Source organism: Balaenoptera borealis (assembly GCF_965194805.1).
Source record: "Balaenoptera borealis genome assembly, chromosome: 14".
Classification (NCBI taxonomy): Eukaryota; Metazoa; Chordata; class Mammalia; order Artiodactyla; family Balaenopteridae; genus Balaenoptera; species Balaenoptera borealis.
The window spans coordinates 64903090-64926329 of record NC_138875.1 but is presented as its reverse complement, the minus strand read 5'-3'; the positions used below and the strand labels follow the sequence as shown (position 1 = coordinate 64926329).

General features: G+C 49.0%; 1 protein-coding gene across 3 annotated transcripts in view; it reads left to right on the top strand.

Moving 5' to 3' along the window:
• CRKL (CRK like proto-oncogene, adaptor protein) overlaps positions 1–20365 on the top strand; it is a 31232-nt gene extending 10867 nt beyond the window's left edge. The window contains exons 2-4 of one of the 3 annotated variants that reach the window (XR_014234146.1): positions 16–481; positions 16905–17282; positions 19489–20365. Coding sequence is in view for 2 of the 3 variants with exons in the window: in XM_082353921.1 (XP_082210047.1) it covers positions 16–481; positions 16905–17039 (601 nt within the window). In the remaining variant the exon portion in view is untranslated. Of the gene's footprint in view, positions 1–15; positions 482–16904 lie in introns of all 3 variants that reach the window. The other 2 variants (XM_082353921.1, XM_082353922.1) reach the window with 2 other exon arrangements.
• The last annotated feature ends 2875 nt before the right edge of the window (positions 20366–23240 follow it).

Genomic DNA, 23240 nt, shown 5'->3' with positions numbered 1-23240 from the left:
TCTCTCTCTCTGAAGGTATCCGAGCCCACCAATGGGATCTGTATCAGCACCCAGCCTGCCTACAGCAGAAGAAAATCTGGAATATGTACGAACTCTCTATGATTTTCCTGGGAATGATGCCGAAGACCTGCCCTTTAAAAAGGGTGAGATCCTGGTGATAATAGAGAAGCCAGAAGAACAGTGGTGGAGTGCCCGGAACAAGGATGGCCGGGTGGGGATGATTCCCGTCCCTTATGTGGAAAAGCTTGTGAGGTCCTCGCCACATGGCAAGCATGGGAATAGGAATTCCAACAGTTACGGGATCCCAGAACCTGCTCACGCGTATGCTCAGCCTCAGACCACGGCTCCTCTGCCTGCAGTTTCCAGCACTCCTGGGGCAGCGGTCAGCCCTTTGCCATCCACACAGAATGGACCTGTCTTTGCAAAAGCAATTCAGAAAAGAGTGCCCTGTGCTTATGACAAGACCGCCCTGGCATTAGAGGTAAAATCTATTAAGGCTGGTTCTTTGGGTCCTTTGACACTCAGTTTTCGTTTTCTTTGGCTGTGGCTTGCGGGGATCTCAGTTCCGCGACCAGGAATTGAACCCGTGCCCTAGGCAGTGGAAGCACGGAGTCCTAACCACTGAACTGCCAGGGAATTCCCTAAAAATGCAGATTTTTAGAAGAATGGTCGCATATATTTTTGTGTGTTATTTTTTTACTGATGTATAAATTTATATAAATTATGTAAGTGAGGTGGGCCCTAAGTATTATTATATTAGAATATGGGATTTGGTACCACAGTTCCCAGCTCTTTCATTTATTGATAACTTATGAAAATGGTTTGTGAATCACACACTGCAATGTAAGTATCATTATAATATGAGTACGGTTTTATACTCTTCCTTAGTATCATTACATCACATGTGTGTTAGAGAAACTGAGATTAAGTTATTGCTTGTTCCATGTGTGTTCACCCCGCGGTCACAGTAGGGCAGTGTTGGGAGGCAGCCCAGGTGCATGGCAGGAGGATGAAGTCATGGGGCCTGTTGCTTCAGAGCAGCCTGCCCTCAGGTTCAAAGGGAGCTGTGATTTTTGTGTGTTTTTTTTCACTGGTTATCCTCAGGTTTTTTTGGACCAAGAGTAATACCCAAGTGAACTACACCTGGAGGTTTGGTTCAGAGTCTGAGGTTACTTCTCCCTCTCACGTTGGCTCTAAGGAAAGAGCATCTGAGGCGGGGGCCGGGGCTGGGGAGGACCTGGTGCTTTTATACTTCGCAGTGGAAGAACAGGAAGGGAACGAGAAGAGGCTCCTTCCACAGATGGAGGCCTGGCTGAGTCGGCCTGCTGGCCTTCTCATCCCCACACAGACCTGCCCCTGCACGGTACACACCTCAGCACCCTAAAATAACTTGGGGTGTTCTGGGTTCTAAATACCTTCCAGTTTGCTTAGTGGTTTCAGGCTCTGGGAGCACTTCCACATCTCTGGTCTCCTCATGAGAGTGGGGAGCTAGGATTTAGAGTTGTGTTATGCAGCTGACGGTTGGCACACCAGGGTGAGATCCTGGGGGTCCAGGCTCCCAGTCAGAATTCCAAGCCCCGTTAAGGAAGTCAGGAAGTGAGTTCTTACCTGAGCCAGGATTTAAAGCCTCACTCCCTTTAGGATGCCTGTGTGTTGACTTCTGGCTCTAAGATGTACAGTTTAGAAACCCCTGTCTCCCATGTGTGTTCTTTGGAGTGTGCACAGGGGGTTGTAGAGGGGATCACTCAGAGCTTGGGGAGTGGATACATAGGTGGGTGCCTTAGGGAGGCCGGGGTGAGGAGAAGGAGCCTGGTTCGTGAAGCATATTTGAAGATAACCCATCTTCTCGGCTGTTAACACTGCTTTTCTAGTCTCAGGCCCCGGAGACGGGTCTCCACACCCGAGCCTCCTCGTGACACCAGACCAGCCGTGTCAGCCTCGTGAAAGGCTACCTTAGGTGATTAGAGTGTTAGTGGACCCAAGAAATAGACCTTTGCCAAATTCCACTTCATGGTATTTCCTGTGCTGTGTGTTTAAATGAGACTTTCAGCTATGCCATAAATAAGTATTTCTGTGAATTATGTTATCTTCTAAAACTGATGCCTGTCGGATCTTGTTAAAAACAGTCCCCTCTTGGGACTGTTGCAATTAGGTTACCAGGAAAAGTATTAAAATTAAAATAAGAAAGGTGAGACAAGTAGGACAAAATGTGCCAGTAATTGAAGCTTCGTTATTCCCTTTTGAGATGGTGTTACAAAGTGAGGAAGGTTCAGGTGAACTTTACTTCCTGAGTTCACAAGGTTTTTTCATAAAACTTGAGTTTTGAAAGAACAGTCCTGCACGTGAAGAGATATTTTAAGAGAGGTCTTTGTTTAGACACTTCGCTCTCTTGCTCACCTCTTTTCAGGAAGCGAGTTGATCCTTGGGATTTGGTTTGAAAGGGGAGCCTCCCGTGCCCTTGGTGGAGCAGGGCTGGAAGGGCTCCTGGGAAGCAGGGGTGTTCTCAGGTGGTGGGGAGTGGCGAAGGCCTTTCCAAAGGTAGATCGTTGGCAGAAGAGAATGTTTGGAGCAAGGGTGCTGTGGTCATTACAAAATAACCTGCAGTCCAAGTTGTGTCCTCTGACACAGCGGCCCGCATTCGAGTCCCAGCTGTTCCTGGTGTGATCTTGGGCACGTTTCTCAAATTCTCTAAGTCTAAAAGGCACCCTGGCTCTGAGAGTTGATGTATGTTTGTTAATCATCCATTCATGCATCCAACCTGTGAGGGGTGCCTTGTAGGGTCCTCCACCAAAGAGCTTGCCACCTAATGAAAGATTAGAGGCAGAAAGCAGCAGTGTGGTAAGTGATCTGATAGCACAGAGTAGGTGGGAGCAGAGATGGAGGTAGGAGATGGGAATGTGGGTGGGTGTTGGTCCGGGAAGGCTTCCTGCAGGAGGTGACCCTTGAACTGAGTTTTGAAGGATGACTAGAAGTTAGCTGGGTGAAGTGGGAGGAGGCATTCCCGGCAGAAGGAAGAGCTTGCTGGAACAAGAGAACACCACTGTGTAGCTGCAGGTCATTGAGAGTGTTGGGTGTGTTGGGCAAAAGACAAAAGCTTGGACGCGAGCTGTGACCATATCAGCAGAGAGCTAAGCTGAGGAGGTGAACAGTTTTCTTGTGGTCTTCACTGAGGCATGAAATCGCTGTTTTCTCACAACTGTTAGAGGTTCTGAAGTTTGCGGGTGGGCAGTTTACCTTTTTATTGATTGATTTTTAAGTAATTTAGAGCACGTGCTTGAGTCTCCCTATAATAATACAAGTCTCCCATACTCATATTCCAGTATACTTTCCTGACTAGAAAAGGGCAGAAATTTGTTAGCACCTTCAGAGTTGTACTTAGCTCTGGGCACGCACAGCCAGGAGTCTGAATGGAGCCTCATGGAACAGTGCCCTGTGGTGTGGGCTAAGGGAACGGTGGTGAATTGGGGTAGGGGCTGCAGGTGAGGTGTGGAGGGAGTGGGGATGGGTCGATGGAGTCAAGGAGGGCAAGTGGGGTGGTCCTTAGCTCTGTCTTCCTGATGCCTCAGCTCCTACCTCAGCCTCACCATGGACACCTCCAAAAACATTCCCTTCTTCAGCAGAGGTTTCCTGAGTGCCTGGATGTGGCTACAGGAGTGGGGAGCGCAGCGGGGAGCAACGCAGAGGGCCCGTCTTTGTGGAGCCTGGGACACAGTCTCATGACATGGTCTCTGCTCCCACCAGGGAGAAACCAGCCGCCTCATCCCTGTCCTGTACCTGCCTCGCTCAGTGTGGGCCCCTGCAGTTGTCCCTCTTGAGGTTTTTGTTCGTTGGTTTTGGTTTTTTCGGCCTTACCCACCTGTATGCTTCTGGTCTTTTAAAATCCTGATTACATCATGTAGCATGTTGATCACCCCCTCGGTTTCATGTTATCTGCAAATTTCATAAATGCACGATCCAGATCCTTCTCTGCAGCCTCTCCTGATCCATGTCTGATATCTAAAAAAGGACAGTGAGGTTGGTCTGGTGTGACTTGTTCCTGACTGAGCCCATGCTGCCTTCCGGAGGCCCCATTTCCCATTCTAAATGCTCATAAACCATCTGTCTGCTAATTGCATCCAGAATTTTGTCCAGGTTTGATCTCAGGCTCACCTTTTGTGTTTCATAGAATTTGCCATCATCCCTGTTAGAACAAAAACCAAGAGACTTGACCCTTCATAAGCCTGCGAGTGTTCTGTGATGTAATTCTCTGTGGCAGATGACCAGCAGTGGACTGGTCCTGTTTACCGGTGTGTTTGGTCAGCACTTGGATATCTGTTCTTATCAGCATGAGGCCATCCTTTCATCTGTGGTGCATGTTTTTTCTGTGAGCTCACCAGCATGCTCAAGAAACCTGCTCTTCACTCCCATTGGGGTCATCTGCGATTGTGTTGTTTACATTTCTTGGGTTGTCTCCTCCCCATTTTGAAAACCCTTAGACATTGAGTTGCATCTGGTCTCAATCTTTTGAATTGACCTTCCTAAGACCTATGGTACTACTTCCTTCACTGACTGGCCTAGAATTCCCAGATTTCTGCTTCCACCAGTTGGTTTTGCTTCATTGGTTAGAATTAAGTGTTTGCATTAGCAGTTTCTTCATCGCTGCTTCTACTTACTGAGAGGAAGTTATCTACAAAGCAAATCTAGGTTTTCTCAGTGCTGATTGTGTTCTTCTGCTCTCCGGGATCAGCTGTGAGTTCCTGTGGCTGGAACTCTATGCCCACAGTGATGTCTGGTCTGCATGTGGAGGTCTGTAAGGGTCATGCCTCCCAGCGTGAGGGGGCTGCTCTGTCTCAGCGATTCCCCTCCTCACCAAGGCTTGTCAGAGATGCCCACAAGCTCACACACACCTTCTTAAGGACTTTCATCAGGGCTGCCGGGCTCCTTCTCCATCCTTCTGTCGTTGACATGTCACTTGTCCTTAACAGCATCCAGTTTTAGGAATTCTGTGCCTAAGGTAACATTTTTTTTCCTAGCATATCATATTCTCATTGGATTGTGAATTAGAGAATATTCTTAAAAGGGTTTTGTTCCTCTTTCTTCCTATGTAAATTGAGTGAGAGTACTGTGAAATTGGGGCCCTAGTGTGGTTCAGACAAAGCCAGTCCCAGCCTGGTCATTAAGCTAACCTCAGTTTTCCATACGTGGTAATAGCTATTGTGTAAGGAGAACCATCAGCTAGGGGCTTCACAGAGAATATTTTAGTTGATCCTCATAGCTGCCCCATTTTATGCACTTAGAACTTGAGGTTTGTTTAATTTGTTGACAGTCTCATAGTTGGTATGTGGTAGAGCTAGGACTCAGCCCACACAGTCTTTTTTTAAACAGCTTTATTGAGATAAAATTCACATATCATACAATTTACCCATTTAAAGTATACAACTCAGTGGTCTTTGTCATGTTAAATTATTCATTTTTTAAAAATTGTGATGAAATGTGCATAACAGAATTTGCCCTTTTTAAGTGTACAATTCAGTGGCATTAATTGCATTCACAGTGTTGTGCAGTCATCAGCACTGTTTCCAAAACTTTTTCCTCACCCCAAACTATAACCATTAAGCAGTAACTCCCCACCCTCCTCTCCTGAGGCCCTGGTAATCTCTAGTCTACCTTCTATCTGTATGAATTTGCCTATTCTAGATACCTCATATAGTAAATGGAATCATAAAGTATTTGTCCTTTGGATTGGGCTTATTTCACAGAGCATAATGTTTTAAGGTTCATCCATGTTATAGCGAGTATCTTCATTCTTATTATAGCTAAATAAAATTCCATTGTATGGATAGACCACATTTTGTTTATCCATTCGTTAGGTAATGGTCATTAGAGTTATTTCCACCTTTTGGTTATTGAGGATAGTGTTACGAACATTTATCTACACGTTTTTGTTTGAATACCTGTTTTCAGTTCTCTAGGGTATATGCCTAACAGTGGAATTGCTGGGTAGCTCTTTGTTTAACTTTTGAGGCCAACTAAACTGTTTCCACAGTGGCTGCACCATTTTACAATCCCACAAGCAATCCACAGTTCTCCACATCCTCATCAACACCTGTTATTTTCCTTCTCTTTAAAATTTATAGCCATCCTACTGGCTATAAAGTGGCATCTTGTGGTTTTGATTTGCACTTCTGTAATTACTAATTATGTTAAGTGTCTTTTCCTGTGCCTCTTGGCCATTTTTATATCTTCTTTAGGAAAATGTTCAAGAGCTTTGCCCATTTTTAAATTGGGTTGTTTGGTTTTTGTTGTTGAGTTTTAGGAGTTTTTCATATATTTTGGATATTAAACTCTTATCAGAGGTATGATTTTTAAATACTTTTTTCCCGTTCTGTAGGTTGTCTTTGTACTTTCTTGTCAGTGTACTTTAATGCACGTTGTTGATTTTGATGAAGTCCATCTTATCTATTTTATCTTTTGCTGCTTGTGCTTTTGATGTCATAGCTGAGAATCCACTGCCAAATTCTGGGTCATGAAGATTTACCCCCATGTTTTCTTCTAAGAGTTTTATGGTTTTAGCTTTTACATTCAGGTCATGTATCCATTTTGAGTTAATTTTTGTATATGGATTGACGTGGGCATCCAAATTCTTTCTTTGCAAGTAGAAAATCCAGTCGTAGCAGTACCATTTGTTGGAGAAATTGTTCTTTCCCCATTGAATGGACTAGGCACCCTTTTCAAAAATCAGCTGGCCAGGGAATTCCCTGGTGGTCCAGTGGTTAGGACTTTGTGCTTCCATTGCAGGGGGCATGGATTCGATCTCTGGTCGGAGAAGTAAGATCCCACAAGCCGCAAGACTTGGCAAAAAATCATAATAATCAGTTGGCCAGAGATGTATGAGTTTATTTATGAACTCTCAGTTCTAGTCCATCAATCCATATGTCTGTGTGCCAAGACCACACTGTTTTGATTTCCATAGCTTTGTGTAGTGGGTTTGAAGTCAGGAAGTATGAGTCCTCCAACTTTGTTCTTCTTTTTCAAGATTGTTTTGGCTATTCAGCATGCCTTGCAGTTCTGTATGAATTTGAGGATCAGCCTTTCCATTTCTGGGGCGGGGGGGAGCTGTTAGAATTTTGATAGGAATTGTGTTGAATTTGTAGATCACTTTGGGTAGCGTTGACATCTTGAAAATATTGTCTTTCTATCCACGAACACTGGATGTCTTTCCATTTATTTAAGTCTTCTTTAATTTCTTTTAGCAGTGTTTTGTAACTTTTGGTGTACAAGTCTATCACCTTGGTTAAATTTATTCCCAGTTACTTTATTCTTTTAGATGCTATCGTAAATGGAATTGCATTCTGGTTTTTTTTTGGCTGCGCCACGCAGCTTGCAGGATCTCAGTTTCCAACAGGGATTGAATCTGGCATGACAGTGAAAGCGCTGAGTCCTAACCACTGGACCACCAGGGAGTTCCCTGGAATTACATTCTTATTTGCTCACTGCTGGTGTATAGAAACACAACTGATACTGTGTGTTGATCTTGTACCCTGCAAATTGGCTGAGTTTTATTAGCTCTAATAGCTTTCTTCTGGAATCTTTCTATATATAGGATCAGGTCATCTGTGAATGGAGATGGTTTTACTTCTTTCTTTCCATAGCCCACCTTCTCTTGCACCACGGCATGCATACCTTTAACCCCTGACTCATCCTAAAATAAAACCCCTGTGTTTTCATAGGAAGTGTTAACCAGTAAGTAGCCCTCTTGAGCCAAGTTACTACCCTGGAGGATAATGGCAATCTTAAAGAGACTGGGGGGGCTTCCCTGGTGGCGCAGTGGTTGAGCGTCTGCCTGCCAATGCAGGGGACACGGGTTCGAGCCCTGGTCTGGGAAGATCCCACATGCCACGGAGCGACTAAGCCCGTGAGCCACAATTGCTGAGCCTGCGCGTCTGGAGCCTGTGCTCTGCAGCAAGAGAGGCCGCGACAGTGAGAGGCACGTGCACCGCGATGAAGAGTGGCCCCCACTTGCCGCAACTAGAGAAAGCCCTCGCACAGAAACGAAGACCCAACACAGCCATAAATAAATAAATAAATAAACATTTTAAAAAAAAAAGAGAGAGAGACTGGGTCTTCAATATTAAAAACCAGTCAATAGGGCTTCCCTCGTGACACAGTGGTTAAGAATCCACCTGCTAATGCAGGGGACACGGGTTTGAGCCCTGGTCCGGGAAGATCCCACATGCCACGGAGCAACGAAGCCTGCGTGCCACAACTACTGAGCCTGCACTCTAGAGCCCATGAGCCACAACTACTGAAGCCCGTGCTCCGCAACAAGAGAAGCCACTGCAATGAGAAGGCCGTGCACCACAACGAAGAGTAGCCCCCGCTCACCGCAACTAGGGAAAGCCCACGCACAGCAACCAATACCCAACGCAGCCAAAAATAAATAAATTAAATAACTAAATAAATAAATTCATTAAAAAAAAAAGCACCAGTCAGTAGCATCCAGTTGTAGGTGAGGGTACGTGAGGCCACTTGATGGCTGCTCAGGGCACATGGACACAGAGGGTTTGATTCAGGTGCAGGTGCCCAGAGCACACGGGGCGGTGTTAGAGCAGGCAAAGGGCCCAGGGAGCTCCGTGAGAGCGGGCGGGCTGTCTGCTTCTTTCTGTCTTGTGTCCTTCCAGGCCTGGCACATGGATGTTCAGCGTGCGTTAAATGAGTGAATGAATGAAAGCCACAAATTGCAGGATGAAAGCTGCCTGGTGATTGTAGCACATGGGTTTTTGCTTTGTTTTATATCTTTTTTGGGTTATGGACGGACCCCTTTGAGAATCTGGTGAAAGCTGTGGACTCTTTCTCCAGAAAAACAACATATATTAATGTATTTACATATAGTTCTGCATATACTTTGAGGATCTTTAATATCTGAGACCCATTCCTGTCACCGAAGTTAGGACTTCTGACTCCAGTGTAACCCATTGCGTTCCTGATCTTGTTTTTATGGAGCCTGACTGGGGAAGCAGAAAGCTGCTGTGGCAGCCAATGCTGGGGCCTCCAGGGCTAGGACTGCTCTTTGAATCAGGTGCCAGAAGACAGGCGGCAGAGTAATTTCCAGAGCTCCTGTTCACACTCGGGACAGGTAGGGCTCCAGGAGACCATGGCCACATCAGGAAGTGTCCTCTTGGCATCTCCCTCTTCCTACCCCTCGTGTCAGCCTCACACAGAACGGAGCCTGCTAGTGTGTGCTCCATCTTAGAGTTGAAGCAAACCCTCCCCAGTGCGCTGGCAGTTCTTGTCATGAGGAGGACTGTCACAGGGTGACAGTAAAGGACATAAGGACGTAAGGAACGTCTTCTCCATCTGTTGATTGGGTTGGCCATACCTTCCAGGCTCACAGTGGTCCTTGAGCTGAGTTGGTACCCAACCACTTCAAGATTTATCTGCCTTCCAAAGTGAATGCTGCTTTGGGCTCAGCCCTTCTACCATGAAGCCCGAGGAAGGGCACCGGACCAGCACTGAGAGCTGCCAACTGTGCTGGGCCCTGGGCCCGAGGGGCTGTGTGGTCAAGCCGTGGAAGAAGCCAGTCCACAGCCAGGTCCGTCCCATGTGTGGTGTTCTGGGGCTTGGACCCGTGGAAGGGGCCTTCAACTGAGGTAGAAAACAGCACGAGGAGTGACGGGCTGTGTTTTGACATGTGAGGGCTCCTGCAAGGCCAGAGTGTGGCATTAATGGTCAAGTGGCCATCAGAAGTCTCCCAGCCCTTCTACCTTCCTGGGCTGCACCCAGCCGGGCTCTGCTACTCAGAGTCCCTCAGGCGAAGCCCTCGTCCTCGCCCCTGTGCTCTGCAAGGTGGACTCAATACTGCTTTTCTGCCACTTGCTTTTTGCACTGTTTTTATCATCTAACAGACATTTGCTGAGTGTCTGCCACGTCTAGACAGTGGGTTATTTATTGTCTGTCTCAGTGAAGAGGGTAGGAACTGCAGTCGATGTGCAGCACATCTCACTGAACTGATTAGGCAGAATTAGCAGAAGGTATCCTGTGAAGATCGTCAGAGTCAGGAGTGAGTTGGCAGGGGTGCGGGTGGGATGTTCTGGCACCTTCCTCTGCATTCTCCCGTGGTCTTCCTCGCTGCTTGGGACCCTTCACAGTGACGTATCAGACTTCGAGTCTCCAGGCCTTCCCCTCATCTCCTCTCTCTAACAGGCATCCTTCCCATCCCCTGTCGGTTTTGAGAGGACCCTTGTTACTGACAGGGTTGAAAACCCACTTTAGTACAGTGCTTCTCCATGCTGGTTCCAGTTCTCCCCGGAACCAGCCAGAGGACAGTGACAGCTGATCGGGGGCATGATCGTGGGGTGAGGGCTGGGTCTACTCAGGAATCTCTACGCCAATAGCAGCTACTGTTTACTTCGCTGAGTGTTGTGGTTAACACTTCCATTTAGTACTTCCTTTAATTATTGCAAGAACCTTCCAAAGTCAAAAGGAAACGGAGACTTGGACAACTTGAACAGTTTGTCACAGTAATGTAGCCCTAAAAGTGGCAGAACCAGGACATCGGTCCAGCCCTGCCCCACTCCAAAGGTCATAGCGTGAGTCACCGCATGGTGCCACCCTAAGCCTGCTTTAAGCAGAGACTGCTTACCTCCCGCTGTTGTAGATCTTAGATCTTAGTTTCAGGTGTGTCCTGAGTACACAGTACAGAATCCAGCCCATCTCCAGTGGCGGCCGCCCAGAGCCCTTCCTGCTCTCAGTGGCGGCGTGTGCAGCTTTATAAGGCCGTTTATGGGAGCTGGGATTGTCCTTAAGGTGTGTTTGACTTTGGTCAGGGTTGCTTATCTTCCTTCAGTTGTGGAAGCAGAGCAGAGATCCAAGGTTTCTTAGGACCAGCTTGGCGGTGCTGAGCAGTAGCCTGGAACATGGTTTTTAACATCTTAGGCTGTGCAGTCGTGTGGTCACACTTCCAGTACATCACGTCCCTGTATCTGTCATACAGCCCATCTCTGGGGAAGACCTTGGCAGGTTTGAGAAACTGAAAGGAAGCCACTGTGATTGGGGTGAGGGTCAGAGATAGGAAGAGTCAGGGACCAAAGGAGGCAGAGCCTTGGAGACAGGAGTTTGGATGTTGCTGTTGTGCAAATAAATGGTGTTGGGGGTTCAAAGGCAGAGCAGTGACCTAATTATCTTTATGTTTTCAAAAGATCTGTTTCTACTGTCCTTAGGCCCTTGTGCCTGTTACTTCTGTCCTCAGAACCTTGTTGCTTACTCGGCCATCTGTCTGTAGCACTTGCGGACAGCAGCCTGTCATTCTTTCTCTTTTCCCTGATTCTGCAGACTTCCCTGGAAAGTTTACAAGAGCCCTGCGACATGGAGTGCGAAATGAGTGAAACCAGCCTCCTCCTTCTGAGAGTGCTGTGTGGGGGTTGGGGACGAGGGGGAGCAGAATGGAGCCCCTATGGGGCAGAGGGGCAGCGGAGCAAGAGGGAGGTGAAGTCTCCTGCTTCAGGTGCCTCAGGGCATCAGCGAGAGGGGACTGGCCCGGGGCCATTGACCTGGGCCCCAGGAGTTCCTTGGTGGTAGGTGGGGACCAGGCTGGGGGAGAGGAGGGGTTGGGAGCTGGGCTGAATGGCGAGGGTGGCAGGGGATGGAAGGTGGCTGGGCTGGTAGAGCCAGGAAGTTGGGGGTGGGGGTGGGGCACCTGGAGGAGGGGGCATTAGCAAGAGGTCTCAGTGTGTTCCTGGCCCCCAGACTGGAGGAATAAGCTCAACCAGGATGTGGGAGAGGGCTGCTGGGGCCAGGTTTTCAGGAAGGTGAGATTTTTTTTCTGGCACATTTATCAAATATCAGCTAAGGCAGGCTAAGATTACAAACTTCAGGCAAAATATATGCACTCTGGGCATCCAGAGTCCAGGTGAAGATAGAAAAGCATAGATAAAAGACAGAATTCCCAAAGTATTTTTTGTAGGATGTCAAATGAGTGGAGCAAACAAAAACTTCAGTCTTGGGGAGAAGCCGTTGATCCTGACATCTGCCAAGAGCACCCATCAGCCAAAACTGCATATATTTGTTTCTTTTTAGTCTCAGCTATTCTGGCCTTAGTCTTTTTGTTTTTTTAAACGTCATTGTCAGAGTCTTATCTGGCTCTGAATGCAGGCCTACCTACAGACTGCCCAGGGACCCTCAGGCCATCATCCCTTTGCACCGCAGTGTCCACCTGGGCGTTAGCTCACCTGGTCCCTCTCCCCTTTGCTCACCGCATCTTCTTTACAGGCACGCACCCACACACCCTCTTATTTGTCCTTGCCTTTTCTTTCTTGCTTTCTTTGGAAAATTTTTTAATTAATTTATTTTTGGCTGCATCGGGTCTTCGTTGCTGCACGCGGGCTTTCTCTAGTTGTGGCGAGAGGGGGCTACTCTTCATTGCGGTGCGCGGGCTTCTCATTGCAGTGGCTTCTCTTGTTGCGGAGCACAGGCTCTAGGCGCACGGCTTCAGTAATTGTGGCACGCGGGCTCAGTAGTTGTGGCACGCGGGCTTAGTTGCTCTGCAGCATGTGGGATCTTCCCAGACCAGGACTGGAACCCGTGTCGCCTGCATTGGCAGGCGGATTCTTAACCACTGTGCCACCAGGGAAGTCTCATGTCCTTTCCTTTTCTTATACTTATTTCAGTACATTGATTATATTGTATTTTCCGTAAGTCATTTTGTAATGGTGTCAGTAGTTTTATGTCCATGAATTTTCATTTCTTTCCTATTTCATTATTTTAAAAATAAAGACAGGCAATCATTTTCTTAGCTGAAAAGGAAATAAGGAAAGAACATGCTCTCATATGTTGGAGAGAGAGCATGCCAGTGAGGCTCCCCACATCGGTGGCCTTGTTGTGCTCCAGGCATGAGACAGCTGGTTCCTGCAGTGAAGACTTGAGGAGGCCAAGGGTCTGGGGGAGGTAGGGGTAGGGGTGGCTGCAGGGCCTGGGTTTGTAGTATCCCAGCAGCTACTGCCTGCAGAGGATTCTCTCTGCTCACCTAGGCCCCATCTTAATTTTTGTGTTAAATGAGTTTCATCTCATGTCTTAAGTTTGTGCTTAAATATTTTTTTTAATGGAATAAGATTGGACACAAGTCCTGACTGCAGATCCCCATTGACTTAAGCTCCCTTTGATCTTCAGCTTTGTGATTTCTGCACAGTCTCCACTGCAGCTCCAGGTTCCATCTGCAGTAGAACTTTCCTTGGATCCAATCTGGCAGTTGTCTTCACTAGAGATAGCAATGTGGTCATAATCAGAGTTTTCCTCTTTTATGACTTCTGTACGGTAGGAAAAGAATATACAAATTATAAAGCTAAATCTTTGGTACACTTCAAAGAATATGAATTTATTCTTAATTATCAGAAACGTTGGTGTGATATCCTAGTTATGAATAAGAAAGACATTTCTCTTTCTGCCACCTATGAATAAAAACATTGTTACTTGGAGAAAGGGAACAATACTTGAACTCTAAGCACTAATCTTAAAACAGTCTGTATTTTATTTTTATTTATTTATTTTTTAAATAAATTTATTTATTTATTTATTTTTGGCTGTGTTGGGTCTTCGTTGCTGCACATAGGCTTTCTCTAGTTGTGGCGAGCAGGGTCTACTCTTCTCTGTGGTGCACAGGCTTCTCACTGTGGTGGCTCCTCTTGTTGCAGAGCACAGTCTCTAGAGCACAGGCCTCAGTAGTTGTGGCGCACGGGCTTCGTTGTTCCACAGCATGTGGGATCTTCCCGGACCAGGGCTCAAACCCGTGTCCCGTGCATTGGCAGGCGGATTCTTAACCACTGTGCCACCAGGGAAGCCCAAATAGTCTGTATTTTAGAAGTCTACTAAAGACATTTTAAAACTTAACTCTTATATTAAATTAGTTTATTCTTTCCCCCCAATTTTTATTTCCTTTTAAGGTAAAACAAGAGAAAACATGTATTTTCAGTTGTAATTTTTTTTTCCACTGAAGTAACAAGTCTTAAAATAGAATTACCAGTTGTTAACCTTCAAATTTTAATTGTTCCACCAACTTAGGTGTTAAAGTTGAGTGATGACATAAGTTTGAAAATAAATATAATAATTTAATTTATAAATACGTGTAGTTAGCTTTTTACACCTTGTTTTTCTCATATACATATCTAGTACTTGGCTACAAAAATCTGAATACTATAGTGCATTTATTTTTGTCTTGCAACTTTTCATTATATAAAATCTAATTCTTAATTACTGTACTAACTCTACAAGCCGTCTTACAGTAAAGTTGAATTTGTAGTTTTCCTAAATAAGAGGAGTTTGAGTCAGAATTTAGACTGGGAACTTAGGGACCCTCCCCCCCATTTTTTAAAATTTAAACTGAATTTATACTGTGTTCTAACCAGGGAGCCTCAGGGGATAACACTCTTTTCCGTTGTCATTTTGGCAAGTACTCCCGAGTAAGCCGGTCTCCACAAGGCTAGAGGTTCCATTTGGTAAAAGCGCTGTTGTCCATGTAAGTGTTGTGACTGCAGTAGGTTTGGGGAATTAAGCAGTTGGTGTGCTGGTTCGAGCATCCCGGTGAGCAAGTGGGGTGATGAAGTCAGCAGCGCAGGGTGTGGGGGAGACCTCAGGGCAGGGATGCGACGTTAGGGCAGAGAGTGGCTGGGGAGCCAAGGGGTTCCTCGTACAGCTGGGCTGTGCTACCCTGGCCCCCCTGCTCCAGCCTGCCTTACAGGAGGGTGGAGTGTGTGGAGGATCAAGGGTGAGCCCTGCAGCAAGAACCCTCTGAAAAGGCGGCCACACAGCCAAGTTGCTGACTCGCAGCGTCTGCTGAATCGAACTCGCCCCCGCAGCAGCTGCTGACAGTGCGTTTCCTTCTCCGTCCCCAGCTCTTCCCCAGCCTGAGCCTTCAATTTCGTGCACAAGTCAGGATGAAATCACCACCTGGACAGACTGGGTGGGCACGGGCACAGTGTTCAGTCCTCTGTTTCGCACCGGCGTCACCTAATAAGCACCGCGTCTCCCACCCCCGTGAGCCGAGTGATGTCCTGGTGCTTCCATACAAATGGCTCATCTCGTGTGGACCAGGAGCCATCTTAGAGCCTGGAGTTTGGTTTTAAGAGTGCAGTAGCCGGCCCTGTAACCTGAACGCCTGGGAACCAGGAAGGGCAAGTGTGGCTCTGCCTGGGGCCCCGGGCACCTCCGGGCCCCTTGGTCACTCCGGGCCAGCAGTCAGCTCTCTAGCCCAGCAGCTTTAGCAGAAGATGCCTTTTCCCAAATGAAATACTGCATGGAACCCCATAGATGTCAGATTAAAAGTTTTTTAATATAAAGGTGTTTTGTAAATTGAGATTTACAAGAATTAAGAAGGCAGTTGGTGGGGGGGTTGACTTTTACAATGGGCAGAAAACATTGGAAATAACGTGAATGGTAGATACTATCTTGTGTTAACCCCCCTCACCAGCTCACTTCTGAGTGTACTTTGTTGCGCGTGGTGAGCGGTGTGTTTTGCCCTTTACCTTGCAATTCTCGGGGGCCTTCCATCAGACACGTGGGACAGAAGCTTCGTTCCAAGGAAAGCACGTGAGCAGCAGCCAGGGCAGCACAGAGTAATGGGGCAGGAACGTGCTTGACTGCTTCTGATTATAACTTTTATAAAATACACGTTTACAAGATTGAAGTCCCAATCTGACATCTGTTGGAGTTTAAAGCACCTCCTCAGAGCTCAGGGTCTGCAGACAATTTGAAAACCACACCCAGGTCAAAATTGCTGCCTCCCCTTGATGAGCAAAGCAGCCCCTGGCTGGTGCCTGTCCTCTGGCCATAGGTAGAATTCCTACCACCCTGAAGCTGAAGGTTGGTCTGAAAAGGTTCTCGGAGCTGGGCTTCCTTCCCCCGAGACTGGCCCGCTGGGAGACGCTGCTGAGGGGGAGGCAGCGGACAGGGTGTTCTTGGCGGCGGCAGCTCCTTCCCGTGAAATAGGGTGGAGATGGCTTTGTTTCTTTTAATGCACTTTTTGTGTGAGTTGAACTGTTCTCAGAGTCAGGTGTTCATTCTGTGCTGTTGGAGTTAGTAGCCAATCTGGGGGGAAAAGGCTGCCTCAGAGCACGTTCTCACGGCTGAGCAGAAGCACCCTGGGCTCATTGGTAGCACCTCGTGTCTTTGGCACGGCCTGATTTTATTTATTTTATTTTTGTCTGCATTGGGTCTTCGTTGCTGCACGCAGGCTTTCTCTAGTTGCGGCGAGCAGGGGCTACTTTTCATTGTGGTGCGCAGGCTTCTGGTTGTGGTGGCTTCTCTTGTTGCAGAGCACGGGCTCTAGGCACACGGGCTTCAGTAGTTGCAGTGTGCAGGCTCAGTAGTTGTGGTGCACGGGCTACAGAGCTCAGGCTCAGTAGTTGTGGCACATGGGCTTAGTTGCTCCATGGCATGTGGGATCTTCCCGGACCAGGGCTGGAACCCATGTCCCCTGCATTGGCAGGCAGATTCTTTTTTTTTTTTTTTTTTTTTTTTTTTTTTTTAATAAATTTATTTTATTTATTTTTGGCTGCGTTGAGTCTTCCTTGTGGTGTGCGGGCTTCTTATCGCGGTGGCTTCTCTTGTTGCTGAACACGGGCTCTAGGCGCGTGGGCTTCAGTAGTTGTGGCTCGTGGGCTCTAGAGCACAGGCTCAGTAGTTGTGGCGCACGGGCTTAGTTGCTCCGCAGCCTGTGGGATCTTCCTGGACCAGGGCTCGAACCCGTGTCCCCTACATTGGCAGGCAGATTCTTAACCACTGCACCACCAGGGAAGCCCACAGCCTGGTTTTAGGTCTAAGCACTGAGAAAAATGAGAGTCCTAAGAACAAAATGTGTCGGTTCTTTCAGTGGAATAGCATGTGTGATTTAGTTTTCAGAGAAAACACTGACTTCGTCTTCTTTCTCCCCCTTACAGGTGGGTGACATCGTGAAAGTCACAAGGATGAACATAAACGGCCAGTGGGAAGGCGAGGTGAACGGGCGCAAAGGGCTGTTCCCCTTCACGCACGTCAAAATCATCGACCCTCAGAACCCGGATGAAAATGAGTGATGCTGCTGCCCTGTGCCTGCTGCTTCATCGTCCTGCCCCACACGCCTCCTTCAAGCGGGGAAGCGTCCTCTCGGGCAGGTCACACGCGCTGCCAACGTCCAGCTTCTGCAGCGGGCAGCCTCCCACACATTGGAATGCTCACAGTGGCTGCCCCGGCATTTGTATCATAGTCGTGTTGTCAAAGAGTAGCTGATTTTAGAGTTCTTTGGATCATAAACTGGAAACACTGGTGGAGGCACACAGGTGAGAGGAGGTGCCGAGGACAGGGCTCCCTTCCGGCCAGCACCCCGCCTGTCCCTGGGCTGACCCAGGGTCCCGGGGGAGCTCGGGCCCACAGCGAGGCCTTGCCGCTGGGAGCCATGGGTGGTGCCGTCGCCGGTGTGGTTTTCCGTGAAGAGCAGAGGAAGTGGACCCTTCAGAAGAGGGAATTCTGCCCTAAACTTCCCACATCAGGCTTTGCTTTTTTTTTTTCCCCTCTCGTTTGGTTTGGTTTTAGAAGACTTAATTAATTAGACTTGTGTGTTCTGAACAGGTTTTTAAGTAGCAGGTTAGCTTTTGTGATGAGACGAGGGATGGCACGTGCCTCTGAAGCTGCTGTCACCGCAGGAGCACAAGAAAAAGAGCCCTGAGGCAGAGGCCTGTACTGTCTTGGTTGCCAGTGGTACCTTGTGTTGCCAGATAGCAAACAACCACCACCACCACCACCACCCCCCAGCATTTGTGGGCTTCCAAGCTGCATGCACAGCCTCTTGGACGACGTTGTCCCCGCAGGCATCAGAGCCAGGGGCGGGAGGGTGATGTGATTCACCTTGTTTGCTGGCTTCCTGTCCAGGCTTTCAGTGAATGCACCCCTTGAAAGTATAGGACCCAAGTTTCCTTTAAAAGTCGTTGAATTCACTGAGAAATCTTTAAATTCCACTCACTGAGGCCCAGTTCTCCCTACCCCAGCAAGCTCCCCAGGCTGCCCAAGAGAGATGGTGCTGCTAATGCTGGTTCCATGGTTCTTGTGTCCACACTGCTCTCCAGCAAGAAAGTGTAGGCTCTGGGCCTTGGTTGATGCATTTGATGTCTAATGAAATGCATCGTTAACCCTTACTGATTTGATGTTAAGATTTCCCTGTTGGCTAAAAGAGGCCTGTTCATACAAGTCAGCTGGTACCAGCGTGTGACCGATCCCACGTCTATAGCACACGGCCGACTAGAATTCTGGAACCTTTGTGTAGTTCGGTGTGCCTGCCCTTCTGGACCCTGCTGAAGACAGGCCTCAGCTGAGAATGCGTCCAGCAGCCCTGGGGGTGTGGTCTCAGCCTGATAAGTAACTGTCCTCCCTGAGCATCTGCTGTGGCTCGCAGGGGTCTTGGGTTTTGAGGTTTCGAGCAGTTATTCTGGTCAGAACCAGCAAGGCCACCATGTTTCAATTTCTCTTTAATCAAATGTTCCATCAGGTAGGTAACCATCATATTAAAAGACTCTTGAGGGTGCTCACATAGCCCTGTCTCTCTATGGTTTTCTTGGAAAAGGCTTCTTTGTGGGCTCTTCCTGATCAGTGAGAGCTGTGACCACCTTGCTCCCAAGGTGCCTGTGTTGCAGTCACCTCTTGTTCTGGGTCCAGGCCCAGCCTAGCCCCACAGCAAGTGGCACGTGTGTGGCTGGGCCCCTGCCCTCTACCTGGGGATGATGCCTGCCCTGTGGCCTGTAACCCAGTACCCGAGGGGGTCTCTCACAGAAGGGGGGGACGTGTGCCTTGTCCAAAGAGCACACACCCTAAGGCCTTGTTAAACCACATTTAGCCAAGAGGCTGGGCACCTTTGGATGGCAGTAGTTGGCTCAAGTATAAGAAGTATATGGCCTTTTGGAAAGCAAGGTTTCCTTCCAGCCATGTTTGCTGACCGGTAAACAGCGCGACCCACCTCATGGGGATCACTTCAGAATCAGAACACCCTGCAAACCTAGGTTTACTTCAGAAGGCATCTGTTCAGTCGGTCAGCCCAGGTGCACGTCTCCAGGGCCGCCCCAGAGATTCGGAGCCCCAAATAAGGTGAACCTTGAGCTCTGAACTGGAGATGTGTGCCGAAAGTAGTACCTTTTTGAATTAGAACCTTATTAGTTTTTTAATCAGCCAGGGTAATTCTTTTTTTTCACACTAAATATACAAGAAACAGCCCACTGCCTTGGCTTTGGGCCTGGGCTCCCCAGGGGTCTGGGAAGACTCTGCTTCAGAAAGCAACTCAAATCTTCCAGAGGCATGGGCTTCCCTCCTGGGCAGGCTTCCTCTTAGGACTGTCCATTATTGCTACTTGCTCTGCTCTACTGTGTGTCACTTAAGAAAATGTGTGGATGTTAAAGTAGCTCACTGGGGAAGAGAACAAATTATGTGCTAAAGGAATTGACAGTTTGATTAAAAATTTACTTATCCTGGAAAGTGAGTTGTCCCTGTCACCTCTGCCAGCTGTTGCTGCCCGGGGACACAGCTAATGAAGAGGAGGACATGTGGACGGACTGCCCTTCGACGACTTTGTCACCCAGATAGGACCCCTTCTGTGCTCACGGTCAGGAACCTGAGGAGAGAGGGCCAGCTGCTCCCTCCTGAGCCTGAGCATCTGGCCTGTGCTGACTCCCTTCTCCAGCTGTTTACACACAAGGCGGGCCGGGACCGGCGGCCACTGCTCTTGTAAAGTTTGCTCAGAGGAATGTGAACATTTTATTTTTGAAAAGGGATGGTGTTTTTGTGCCAGGTGTTTATAATTTAATCCTTTAATAATATTATGTTCATTAACCTCTTAAAATGAGTGAATCCTGATTGTTTTCACACCGAACCCGAGACACCACCGAGCTCGCCCTCAGCCTCCACCCTCTGGGACCGGAGGCCTGTGTCCCTGTGGCTGCAGCCAGTGGCCCCGAGCTGGGCGTATGCTCTCACGGAGTGGAAGGACAGTCCTCTGAGACAGGGTCGTGGTCTCTGCAGGAGGAACAGTGGCCTTGCTTCTTGACGGTCTTCACTGTGTGTTTTAAAATGACAACAACACAACACAAAACTCTTTTGACCTGTAACTTAAAGATCATAAACTTCAGGCAATAATATTTTATGTGTAAGCTTTTAAAATTATTTTTGGGGATCATAGCTTGTTTTATTTTGTGCTATAAAATTAACAGTATTAAATGACTTATATTCTTAGAATACATGGAGTGTCTTTTCTTAACAGATCAGTGCCTTTTTATTTTTGTATTCCATTTTACGTTACTGGTCCCGGCATCAGACCCTTGTTTCCATGGCCTGTTTGTACATTGTCTCAATAAAACTTGCATCAGCCGGCGGTGGCAGCGGCTTTCGTGTTTCGGTGTCTCCTCAGTGCTGCCTTGGAGGCCCTCGCCCCCCCCAACCCCCCAGCAGTTAAGCACCTGCTGGGACACCTGTGAAGCAGTGGCCAGCTGGTGCTTCTGGGAGTCGCCCTGCGCAGCCCTGCTGCTGTGGACTGAGTGGAGGGGAGGGGCTTGGCATCGGCATCACTCACACCCTGGCCTCCCGGGGGCGGGGTGGCAGTTCTAGGCCCGGCATCCTCCAAGGAACTTGGGTGTCCTCCCTCTAATGGGCGCCTTGTCTGAAGCATGAGTTTCGGAGCAGCCTCGTCCCTGGTCAGGGCATGAGACCCACCTGCCTTTCTTAAGTCCTCTGCTCCTGTCTGTGGCCCTCCTGACAGGCTCCGGGACCTTCAGCTAGAGATGTTGGGGGGCCTGCTGATTTCCCTGCCGCCCCCCAGCCAGAGCTGTTCCCGCACCTATTTGTGTGCTGAGAGAGGTCCAAGTGTCGTCGTGGTAAAACCTCCAGGAAGGTGCAACCTGCATCATCGCGAGCTGTGTTGCTGGAAAGCTTGGGAGATTCCAAACGGTCCACTAGTCCTGGAAGAAGGAAGGCCTCAGAGACACCTTTGAAGAGTACTTTCTGCTTGGAAAGTTAAATTTTGCTCAGCAACGCTGGGCTGGATTCCTCCGTGGTGGGAAGCCCTGGGAAGTGAAGCTGCCTCCCCACTGGGTGAGTGTCAGGGCCCAGGTCTTGACACCCCACAGTGTCTTTGCATCCTGGCCTGGAGTGACCCACCCTTCAAGCCCTGGCCCTGCTCATGGCTCCCCGACAGGAGGTTGAGGCCTGTGTCCAACGGGGGGCTACAGAGATTGGGGGGCATCCCCTGCCCACGCCTGCTGCCCTGGGGACACCATCGCACTCAGTCCCCAGGCTCCCGGGCTTGTAGCCCAAGGTAGCCTGTGCCTTGCAGCCTGGCACTGAAACGGGGACAGGGGGAGGGGACTCAGCTACACCCTCCAGGCCCACATGCCGGAGACAGCCCCAGGGCGCCGACTTCAAGCTCAGAGGTCTGAGGGGGGGGTCGGGAAGGGGAGCCCTTGGGGTGGGCACCCAGAGCTGCCCAGTGGCCAAGGCTGGCCAGTGGAGTGAGTGGTCTGCCCAGTAGCTGTGTGGAGGGCAGGGCCAGGAGCAGGGGGACCAAGCTCCTGCTGGCCCTCCGAGGAGTTGGGAGAGTTCGGCTTTGGCATTGAGGTTAGAGGGAAAACACCCGTAGGGCACAGCATTCAGAAGTCCTGTGTCTGGAGAAAGGCCACCCACCCTGTTGACTCCACATCCCAGTGTCCCTGTTGCCTGTTTATTATTGTATTTTCCAGAGTTATCCTACAACATACAAGTAAATACATCTGTAAGTACTCTTTTTTAATGTTTTCTCTACAGAAAGGCAGCATAGATCACTTCCTGTTCTGCGCCCTGCTTTATTCCCCCAGTCTGTTTAGAGGTTGTTGTGAATCAGAAGCTGAGCCTCTGTTCTCTTCCATCACTGTGTCATGTTCCTTGAGGTGGATGTGCTGTCACTTGGGTAACCACCTGTTATTGGTGGGTATGTAGGTCCTTTCCAATCTCAGGTGGGCAGATGCATTAAAGTGAGTTCCTCTGACTGGGATTGCTGGGTCAAAGGCTCTGGGCACTGGCAGTTTTCAGAGCTGTCGCTAAATTGCCCTCTTATAGGGATTGCCTCAATTACACTTCCGCCAGCGATGTATAATATATGAAAATATAGCATTTTTTTTTTTTTTAAATATAGCATTTTTACAAACACTCTGTAGATACCTTGTTTATGGCTAAACAATATTCTACTATGTGGCTGAGGCAGCTTATACTAGCCCATCTGTCCTGGTGTGTGGAATTTTTTGCCAGTGGGTTTTTTTTGTTGTTTGTTTGTTTGGCTGTACCGAGTGGCTTGTGGGATCTTAGTTCCCTGACCAGGGATTGAACTGGGCCCTGGCAGTGAAAGTGCCAAGTCCTAATAATCACTGGACTGCCAGGGAGTTCCCCCAATGTTTTGATGATAGGAAATCCTCAGGTCTAAGTAAGGGCTGCAGGGGTAGGGCCCACCTTCCAGCTCCTGGGCTGACTCTGGTACAGTCCTTGCCCCAGGTGCCTCCCGGCCCTCCTGCCCCCTGTCCAGTGCCAGTCCTAGTTGCTGGTATTTTTTCCCCAAAGACACATGTGATGAAAACCCCTAGCCCGCTCCTGCCTGGCCTATGAGATGCCTCCATGCCAGGCTGCTGCCCAGAGCCCAGCACTCGAGCCAGACTGGACTGACACATTCTGAGTCCCCAGAACTGGCCATCTTACCTCCTTGTCTTTGCCACACACTTCTCCTGCCTGGATGCCCTTCTCTCTGCTGAACTCCAAAGGGCTCATCTGTCCTCGGCTCCTGCTATCTCCTAGGAAAGCCCCCTGACCTTCCCTCCCTCCGTGGGGACTGGAACTAGAACTGGTCACCCCTGAGCCTGGAGACAGGACAGGACTCACGACAAACCAGCAACTTGGGGAGGGTCGAGGCTGGGCTGAAACAGGCTGGTGGGAGCTGGCTCCACGGGGTCGGAGAGCCCCCAAGGACCCTGGGAGTGCTGAGACGTGGCAGTCAGGCTGTGTAGACCGACCTGGGATGTGGGCAGGGAGGCTGGGCTGCAGCAACCAGAGCAAGCCAGGGAGTCAGGGGTGAGGCCAGGAGTGGAGGGGTGGGGACGGGCTTAGCGCAGGCTCCCCAGCCTGGGGATCCCCCAGCGTCTGCCTCCATAAGAATAAGTCACGGGGTAGCTGAGGGCACCATTCCTGCCCATCTTGCCCCTCAACACAGCCAACCTCAGCTAGGATGCTGGCTGTGCTATATC